The 10,759-nt window shown below is 35.7% G+C and overlaps 1 protein-coding gene across 1 annotated transcript in view; it reads right to left on the reverse strand.

The window, feature by feature from the left end:
* Positions 1–2,703, reverse strand: part of LOC116629154 (transmembrane protease serine 11G-like) — a 29,281-nt gene extending 26,578 nt beyond the window's left edge. The window contains exons 1-2 of the mRNA XM_032399453.1: positions 2,636–2,703; positions 749–870 (exon numbers count right to left, since the gene is read on the reverse strand). Coding sequence (XP_032255344.1) covers positions 749–870; positions 2,636–2,703 — 190 coding nt within the window. The remainder of the gene's footprint in view (positions 1–748; positions 871–2,635) is intronic.
* Positions 2,704–10,759: the final 8,056 nt, after the last annotated feature.

Below are 10,759 nucleotides of genomic sequence, written 5' to 3' on the forward strand. Positions count from 1 at the left end.
TATTTTTTTTTCTTTTTGATGCTAGCCTTGCCAAAAGGTATGAGGTGATATCTCATTGTGGTTTTGATTTGTATTTCCCTGATGATGAGTGATGTTGAGCATCTTTTCATGTGCCTATTGGCCATCTGTATGCATTCTTTGGAAAAATGTCTATTCAGGTCTTCTGCCCATTCTTAAATTGGATTGTTTGGCTTTTTGCTATTGAGTTATTTGAGTTCTTTTTATATTTTGGATATTAACCCTTTATCGTATATAAGATTTGCAAGTATTTCTAACCCATTTTTAATATTACATGTTCTCATAGTCACGTGGTTGTCAGTTGTTTTCTGACAAAATTGTTACCTGTTAGTGATAATTCATAAATTTAACCTGTTAATTAGATCATGATAGAATGTAATATATTCTCATAAGTTAACCTTGAAGTCAGAATTACTAATAAAATAATGTTTTTACTTTCAGTACATTAAATATTATTAAACCATATAATAACATAAGATGTATTGCTTGTTCAAGAGATAATATTATGTGAACCAGTTCAAATTTTAAATGCTAGAATTAATTTTTATGAAGGATGATCATTTCCCAAATGTAGATATGTTTATGCAAATTAATACTGCATTATGCAAAGCTTACATACACTTAAACAAATTATTGTTGCAATGAAAATTACACTCCAAAATATTAGGTTTTGAAATAAATCCAGTAAATCTTCAAACTTTCATAAGAATACAATGAGATATATTCTTACCAAATGCCAAAAAATAAACAAGGAGACCGACGATTATTGCTAGAACCAACACAACAGCTGCGACAATAAGGGCTGTCATCCATGGTCTTAGTGAACTTGTCCTTCTACCCAGTATTGCTGGCCTTTTGAGAGAGAGTTGTATATTAAAGTGAAACAGAACTTAAATTCTAAAATCTTAGTTTTGCATAGTTTTGATATAGAATGGTTTTTTTCTAGAATTCATGGTTAGCCCATATTGCATTTGGTAACATCTGAATATATTGTTCTATAAAAAGTTAGAAAAATACTGTCAATGAAAAATATCATTGATTGACATTTGACTTTATATTTAATTTTAAAAAGTCAGAATTATACTGCAGTTGACTCCTGCTTCACATACTTCCTGGTTCATCATGCTAGTGTTCTGAAATATTTTCTTCTTTGTAAATGAACTAACAACATATATTTGGTTCATGTGCTTCAGATCCAAAAAGCGTCAAAGAATGAGGGCTTCTGGGTCACTCCTCTCATTCTCGCATGAACCAATAGAGATTCAGAGTGATTACTAAGACCTTGGAGTTAGACAGTCAATGATATGGTAATAACAATGTAGTGGGGAGAGATGGCAGCTATACTTGTGGTGAACACAGCATAATGTATAAGCTTGTCAAATTACTAAGTTGTACATGTGAAATAATATACCATTGTGTGTCAACTATACTCAAATAAAAAACAATAATAAAGATAAAACCTCAAAATTGGATGTTGGGGGAGTTGGAACTAGGTTTTGGGCTTTGGGGACTTTTTTCAGAACTCTATACTTAATCCTAAAATCCCCATTTATAAAACAAGTAATCTGTAATGCATAGGAAGAGCATCTAAAATAGGACAGGTTGAAGAAAAGAAAATAGAACTCTAAAGAAGAAAGAATAAGTAAACCAAAAAGAGATCATCAATATAATGAACAAATACATAGTGACAGCTCAGAGCTTTGGACCCAGGAACTTCCTGGTATGAGAGCCACTGGTGTATTTGATGAATATCTATTTCCTAGTGTTATAAGATTTCAGACCTGTGATTTTTAATAGATGATATTGGATAAGATAAGGCCATATTTACTTGAGTAAATAATGAATCAATTTAAAGAAAAATATTAAGGCAATAATAGTACCAGTAGTATGTAAATATGGCAAAAAGCATGAAAGTTGTATGTAAATGACTGACATTTGGGAAACCTACATAGAGGCAGAGAAATGTGACAAAGTTCTGTCCCTATGCCAGAGTCAGAGCCCACAACCTAAAGACTAAATCTGAACAATTACAGAGTTGAAGCAGGCTAGAATGAGACTGGCATAGGTTGTCCAGGAAGATCTAATTCACAGGAGAATTGGGCAAGAATATGGCTCTGAAAGCTAAAGGTACCAGTTATCGTTCTGTTAAAATTATACATGATAAAGCAGGAGAAAGAATTACCTTCTCTGGATTGGTAGCTGGTTGTGGTAAAATAGAAAGTAGACCCCCACTAAATAATTGAAGATATCAACTGAGGGGGGCCTTTTGGAATCAACAATCTGGAAAAAGTGGGGATAATTCTGTATCCTTGTATCTGGGCAAAGAAGCTACAGGCAGTTTCCTCACCCCAGAACCATCAACCTGAGCTCTGATAAGTATCTCAGTCAGGTAGCACTAATTCTGAGTTCTGCTGTGTTTCTGGAAGGATCTAAAGTTACTCTGGCTTGCCACTCTTTGGTTGGTAGCAAGGTAAGAGTATTAAAATCTACAAACAACTGAAGTATCTTTAGGAGAGCTGGGGTCCTGCTGGGGCAAGGAAAGAGCTGACGAAAACATTCACCACCTTTATTAGTAGAAGATCATGGGCAATCATGAACTCATTCAGTTAACATTTACCAAGTTTCTTCTGTGTGCCAAACACTTTCTGCTTGGGATTCAAAAATGAATAAGACATAGTCTCCCATCTTTAAGAACATGTAATCTAGTGACACACTAAGTAACTAGTAAAATACAAGTGATAAATGTCATGATGTAATTATGTCCAATAAGTTATGAGAGAAGAGTGGGTATGAATGGTTTTGCTTAGAGAACTTATCCTTTGAACTGGGTTTTAGAGGCTGAGGAGGAATCAGCAAGAATGATGGGTACAACAGGAAGAAGGAACAGCATAAACAAAGACAAGGGATTTTTCAAGGACATACGTGAGAAAGTAGAATTTATGAATGAAAATAGAGGTAAACCTAATTAATGCATGTGTTCATTAGTTAACTGAGTAAACATTTATTGAGCGTTTTTATGTACAAAAAGGGAATATAATGAAGAATCATTAATAGATCTTCCTCTTAAGGAACTTATTGTCTTATAGGGAGGGAACACAGTGTACACAAATTGCTACTAGAGTTGTAGAGTATTTCTAAGAGAATTTCTGAGAAGGACTAATGATTTCTCTTTGGAGGGAATAATGCTTGAAAAATAATGACAATTTTTTAAAGCTTGAAAATGCTGGGCCCATCTTCTCACTGTCTTCTCCTCTGAGTCAGATATGGAAAACCATTCATAGAGAGGAAGTTTATTTTACAAAAGAACTCTCATCATCAAAAGGGTGTGGTTTCCTGTTGAACTTCTAACACCAGAACATCATTGTGACTGAATTACAGTCTTATGTATGGGTCACAATTGAAAATTGTTTGAGTACATTTTCTTAATTATGTAGACATGTCCTAAATATTTATTCCTAGAAGTTTTTTAAAAAAATAAAATAATTTTTTCTTACTGATTTTTTCAGTACTAATCTAATTTTAACTTACACATTGATGAATTTCAATGGCTGGTATCAGTGGCAGTTCCAGATTACTGGAGCTTGCACCTCATAGGTACTTGATAAATATTTGTCTACTAAATAAAATAATGTGTCACAAAAGAGGAGGCTGCCCTAAACTATTTGTAACACAAAAACTATTTTTACCAGAGAGTTTTGCTAGAGATGAATTTCTTCAAATATGGTAGAAGGAAAAATAAGCTTAAACATTTACCTGGTATCAAGATACAATTAATAATTTTGCACTTAAAAATCTCTAAAGGACAATTCTCTTCTTCTCTTTCCTTTCTAGCTTCTCCCTCCCCCTAATCCTTCCAATTCAAATAATTTGATTTTGATCAGGCTTATCCCAGCCAGATGACTAAACAGATTCATTGTAGTGTAGGAAAATCCAGCCTTAGAGAAGCCTTTGACATTCAAACAAACAAACAAAAAAATATAAGTGACCTCACCTTTGAGGTATTTATGCCAAACAAAGATGAGCAGTGACAAAAGCTACTCATTCAGAAGGTCAATCTAGAAAACCTTTCATAAAGAGTCAAAGCATTTTTGATCCCTCCCCTACCTTTGGTTACATTCAGAGTGGTTCATTATCCAGACTCTCATGGGGAGATATTTCCTGAACCAAAACTCAGGAGAAAGGAATGGACTCTTGCTCTTATCAGTGTCAGCCATTCAATGTCACAATTTTTTACCAAGGTATATATTCAAGTCCTTCCCTTTAGATAGCTCTCTTAGCATCTATGATTTTTCCTGGAGCTTTTTAATTGCTTTATTTAACTGAAATATCATCTCTCAGTGATTCAAAGATGAGAGATAAAGGGATTTCTTTCTGAGAAGGGGGGCTACCAGAGCCTTCAAGAGAAATCCCAGGTTTCAGAAGCATGCGTTATCAGATTGTCACATTTTGGAGCATCAGTAGGGAGAGAATTACAATAATGGGTATGAGAAAATTTAAGACAAGATGGGTGAATCATCTGGCTGGGGTTTTAATCCATTGCCCAGGGAAGGTGGAATAACTCTGGAAGAAAGTTGTTGTTATGCAAATATCAGGAGGTGATGGTGTTATTCATAATAACAGTGGCTTAGCAGTGATGATGATGATGATGATTTTAATTGTACCACCAGATATGATGAGACTTACATAAAAATCTGTGATGTGAGTAGAAATACTAACTAAAAGTTGTGCAAAAGATTAAATGAAAAGATTTGTGCTTCCTTTTATGTTTCATGTTCTGACAAGCTGTGTGTCTTATTTCTATAACTCCACATTATGCAAATAATGCAAATAAAGTTGACTGATGTCATAATTAAAATAACTGGTATTTTAGTTGATAAGAGTTCAAAAGGGGATAATCAAAGTCAGAGAGTGCTACTCTTCAAAGTTCTGCTCATTAATGCAAATTTACACGGTGAAGTTCCATGAGAAGCTATTCCTAGAAGGAAATTTAGAGTATTGAGGTAATTAAAACCTGATGAGGACCAAAAAGAATGAGTAGGCCATTGACCTGGGCTATTGAAGATAAGGTGATTGACCAGAGCAATACTGCACCCACTTTGGCCAATACTGCTTCAGTTTTATTGGTATATTTTCCCACTCTTACTAATATTTTTAATTAAGCATCATTTATCCTTAATTATCTCTTTTCCTACTGCTGTTTAACAACAAATTTTGACCTCCACAAGAAAGCAGGGCTTGTTTTGAACATTGAAGCACACACAGATGTATTAGCTACAAATCCTTTCTAATGAACAAGTTCTACTGTCACTATATCGACCAGTGGGAAATATATGATTTCACTCATATGTGGAATTTAAGAACAAAACAGATGAACATAGGGGAAGGGAAGGAAAAATGAAATAAGAAGAAAACAGAGAGGGAGGCAAACCATAAGAGACTCTTAAATATAGAGAACAAATGGAGGGTTGCTGGAAGGGAGGTAGGTGGGGGGATGAGCTAAATGGGTGATGGGTGTTAAGGAGGGCACTTGTTGGGATGAGAACCGGGTATTACATGTAAGTGATGAATCACTGAATTCTACCCTTGAAACCAATACTATACTATATGTTAATTAACTTGAATTTAAATAAAAATAAATAAACAAAATAAAGTAAAATTTAAAATGTGAAAAAAAAATGAAGTAAAGTCTTTCTTGAGTCAGAAAGAACTATTGAAAGAAAGGTGTGATACTGTGGGAGAAGTCACATGACCTCCCCCAAAAGGGAAGGGTAATGATAGACAGGCGACTTTGACAGGTTCAGTGAACAATAACTGTCAGGAGTTTTTACATTTAATCAAAACATACTTTGAGCTTCCATAACCTTTTGGTGTCTTTCTTCCTGCCTTTCTTCCTTCCTTCCTTTGTATATGTAGCAGCTTTATTGAGATATAATCCATATACCATACAGTTCACTCATTTAAAGTGCACAATTCAACGGTTTTTAGTATATTCCCAAAGTTGTACAATGTCACCACAATCAATTTTCAAAACCTTTATCACTCCAAACAAAAACTCTGTACCCATTAATAGTCCCTCTCTATTTTTTCCTAATCCCTGGCTTTAGGCAACCACTAATCTACTTACTGTCTCTACAGATTTGTTTATTCTGGACATTTCACATAAACAGAATCATATAATATATGGTCTTTTGTATTTGTCTTCTTTCACTTAGCATAATATTTTCAAAATTTATCAATGTGATAGCATGTATCACCTCCATACTGTTTTCCGTAGTGGGAGGTAAAATTTCATTTGTTTTTATTGCCAAATAATATTCCATTTTATGAATATGCTATATTTTATTTGTACATTCATCAGCTGATGGACATTTGGATTGTTCCTACTTTTTGGCTATTATGTATAATGCTGCTCTGAGCATTCATGTTCAAATTTTTGTATGGACATGTGTTTTCATTTCTTTTTCATGTAGAGCTAAGAATGGAACTTCTGGGTCATATGATAACTCTATGCTTAACATTTAGAGGAACTGCTAAACTTTTCCAAAGTGTCTACACTATTTTATATTCCTAACAACAGTGTAAAAATGTTATAATATCTCCACAGCTTCATTAATCTTTCTTTTTTTCTCTTTGCCTTTCCATAGTGGCTTTTGTTTCTCTTTTCTTCCTTCTACTCATTTCTTCTGCTTTGTTCTTATCGTATCACCCTCTTTCTACCTTAATCTGTTCATTTCCTATTGCACTTTTTCTTTACTTTCCTTTACTTTTTAAAATCACATTTTTAAAAAGCAAATATATGTGTTAATAAGATTATCCACAATTTTCTAGATTACCCACTCTCTGAACCTCAAAATCATAAGACATCTCCCTCTGCACAACTGCTTCACAAAGTCAGTGTGCTTCTGAATTGTCTTTTCCATTTGGCCCCTTCTTTTCATGTCCTTAACACCATCCTACTTCAGGCATTCAATGTATTTCATCTGGGCAATCACAGTAGCCATTAATAGATGTCTTTATCACTAGATAATTTCCCCTCAAATACATTCTACAATGTTGCTGCCAGAATTATCTTCCAGTTCTAATAGTGTGATTCTCTCATTCAAAAACCTTTAGATATTTCTCATTATGCAGACCATAAACTCTTTGGGTTAGTATTCATTCATTCATCCAATCATTCATTGAGGAAATATTTAGAGAGATCTCATTATGTGCTAAGAACTGATTCTACTGCTGGAAAAACTGTGGCAAACAAGACTGGCAAGTTCCCTCCTTTTATGGAGCTCACAAGCTAGTGGAAGGAGACCAAAAATAGAACAAGCCAAAGAATAAGTTTCAACTCATGAAAACAAAGCATATTAATGAGTAGAGAGTGACTGGAGGCTGAGGGGAGAGGATGCTTAACTGAGTAGCAGGGAGTTGTCCCTGAAGAGATGCCATTGCAGCTGAGAGGTGAATTGTGAAGTTGAACTGAGAAGTGAATTGTGAAGCTTCTAGAAGAACTGGGTAAAGAGCAACCAGGTGGCAGCAAGTTCCTAGAGCTGGAACAAGGGTAAGCTTGCTGAGTTCCTGAAAGAAATCAGGCCAGGGTGCTGGATCATGGTGGGTCCAAGAAAGAGTAGAAAAGGTTCAGCCAGAGAGACAGGCAAGGATCCAATCATGGGGCCTCTGAAGGTGATGATAAAGTGTTGATAATTCTAAGGGTTATAGGAACCCACTGGACAACTTTAAGTATAGGTAGTGTCTTTCATTTAGTGTGTCTAACTTACTTTTGAGTTCTTACTTCCCTTCACATGTGCTATTCTGTTCCTTACATTCACCCATTTCTGTTTTATTTACAACACCCCTTCTGCCTCAAATATTCTCTTTTCCTCTGTGTTTCTAACCTCCTCTTTTTGCACCTGCTGGCATTTCCATTTCTGAAAACCTTTCAGTGTGCTACTCGAATGCCTTCTCCCTCTTTTAAGGGCCAGTTCCTTTCACAGCAATCCATTCCAGTTAGAAGCAACCTTGAAGTTTCCTCTACCTATTTCACTATTTACGACAAAATTGGTCATGCTCTATTTCATGTTCTGGCTATCTATGCCACTTTGTCCTTCTCCCTACCTCAGCTGCCCAGTTTCATACTATGCTTTATGTCTTGTCATTACCAATAGCATCAATTTCTCCATAATCTAAATTTTAATCATCCAACTCTGCAACTACCACCACTCTTTTTCAGCTCACTGCCTTAGTACCCTGACTTCAACCCCACTGGGACTTACAAACCACCCATCCTACTATCTTTTCACTGTCTCCCATCACCCTCGTGTTGGCATTGCTCTCTTACTTGGCATAAAACCCATGGTCCCTAATTATACTCATTCCTGGCATACACCTTCAGTCTTGTAGTTTTTTCTCTCTATGTCATAATAGTAAAACTCCAACCCTGGTTAAAAACAAATTTCACCTACGTTGTGTTTATATAAATACAGCTGGGAAAAAAATACGCAATTTTGCTGATGAGTCTCATTTTAAATTGCAGTAGCACTAACTTCAAGTTGGCCTCAGTGCTTCTTAGCCATCATACTTCCTTAGTTATTCTCTTTCTCCTACTGTGAGAAATAGAGGATTATTTCATACCTTCTCTTCTCAAATCTTCAATACCTCCTCTTTCATCTTCACCCTCAGCTGATGGCCTTAAAACTATTTCACCAAGAAAATAGAAATAATCAGAAGATAGCATCTATTAACCCATCTGCCATCACCATTGTGCTTTTTTTTTTTTTAAATTTCTTATTTCTATGCCCATGTTCTCTGTCTTTCTTCTACTTACAGCACTGTGTTTGGCCCAATGTGGGCAATAAATTCTGGTTTATTCATTGAACTGACATTGCTCTGCTTTCTGCAGAGACAATGAAATTTAAGTGAAGGGCATATGGAATAAGGAGTGAAAAGATTGGGTTCTAGTCTTGTCCTCCTACAATTTGTCAGAATCACTTGGAAAAGAATTAAGACATTATTTAGATAATTAAGAGGACAGTCTCCCACTTTCTCTTAATTGCCCAGGTGGTTTTCTCAATATCCCACTCATCTGTCTAATCTGGTCTGTATGGGATCTGTCACATATTAAGAAGTTCTCTGGGTTGATGTTGTCTCATGAGGAAGAAAGAAGCTGATAGTAGCTGATTTATTAGGTTGCATCTTAATGCATGCATCATGCACTATTATGGGTCAGGCTCTTAAGAAGATGTTTGAGGACAACACAGTGTTACACTATTTTATGCATTTTTACATGATATTCCACCTCTTCTAGCCAATCCTATATGTATCACATAGTCTTCAACAGAAAATGAACAATATTTTTCTCACATTATTTTTTTTTTAAAGGTTGCTTTAGTCACAGCAGCCTCACCAGCTCTCTGAAGAGAGGTTGGTTGCATGTGTGCGTTGGAAAAGAGCCCTGTTTGTTTTCAGACAAAATGCCTTTTCACTCATTAGTCACGTAACCTCACCTCATTTATTAGAGCCTGAGTTTATTAATCTGGAAAATGCAGATAACCCCTACAGAGATAGGAGAATGAAAAGAGAGCAAGTGCTCACTTGATGTTAGCTATTGCTATCAGGCTTGAATAAAGAAGTGCTTGAATGAAGGCCAGTGCTGACCCTGCTGAACAAAATGGGATGGTTTGAAAAGTGTAAAAAAAAAAAAAAGAAAGAAAGAAAGAAAAGAAAAAAAAGAAAAGTGTAAACATTCTGCTCTGACAAGGCAGTCCAGCCACTGCATTGAAGTCACATTCATTTGGAAAATAGTTCTCTTGTCTCCAGTTTCCTATTACTCATCCTCATATTTCAGTGGCAAAATACCTGCCAGAGGATGACTATATTACTTTAGTTAAATATAAATGGCATTTCTATATATCTGATAAGCTATCTTAATTGTTGGGTGTTCTTTCTGTCTGTGTTTGATAAAATTTACACAGTATAATCAGAGCCTCATGGGGGTGGTTCTAGAGTCTTAGGGCCTCTGAGAAGAAAGGGAGTGGTCCTTTACTCAAAGATGCCCCACCTTATTTCAAACAGGCTTGAGAGAACACAGGGTGAAGTGGAAGGGTAGAAAGGTGAGGCACAGGTCACCTTAACAATAATAATGATGATAATAGCTTCCATTTATATAACACTTTAGAGTTTTTAAAGAGCATACCCCATAACACTTGATTCACTCCACATCTATGTAAGGTTCACATGGTAAATATGATTTGCCCATTTTCACTTGAAGCTATAAGGATTTACCCAAGAACATAAAAGTACTAATTATTTGAGCCCACTTAAGTTCCTTGTCTTCTACTTATGAGCATTTTCCTCTGTGGAACACAGGTCCTAATTCAAAATTATTACAGCAATGACTAATGGGGCATGGTAGTAAAATAGAAGCTTGGGAACAAGGAGATAAATTTTTCTGAGCAGAATTGTACTAAAAAACAATTTTATTTTAAGCCCAAGTGCAAGGATCTGGAAGAACCCCAAGAATCAGAAAAGTAGTACGTGACAGCAATTAAGAGCTTCTAGTACTTTGTGGAGTAACCATGGCAACCATGGCCTTACAGTGGAGCTGGTCAGCAGACCATGTAGGAGGGCATGCCTGAGTCACATGTCTCAAGATAGTGAGGTCACTGGCTGTCTGGGCTGTGACCTTCAGAGCACCCCAAAAAGAGGGAGAGGACAGAAAATGATTATTCCTGTTGGAGAGACCTAAAATCCTTTG

Source organism: Phoca vitulina, unplaced genomic scaffold, assembly GCF_004348235.1.
Source record: "Phoca vitulina isolate PV1807 unplaced genomic scaffold, GSC_HSeal_1.0 scaffold3, whole genome shotgun sequence".
Lineage (NCBI taxonomy): Eukaryota > Metazoa > Chordata > Mammalia > Carnivora > Phocidae > Phoca > Phoca vitulina.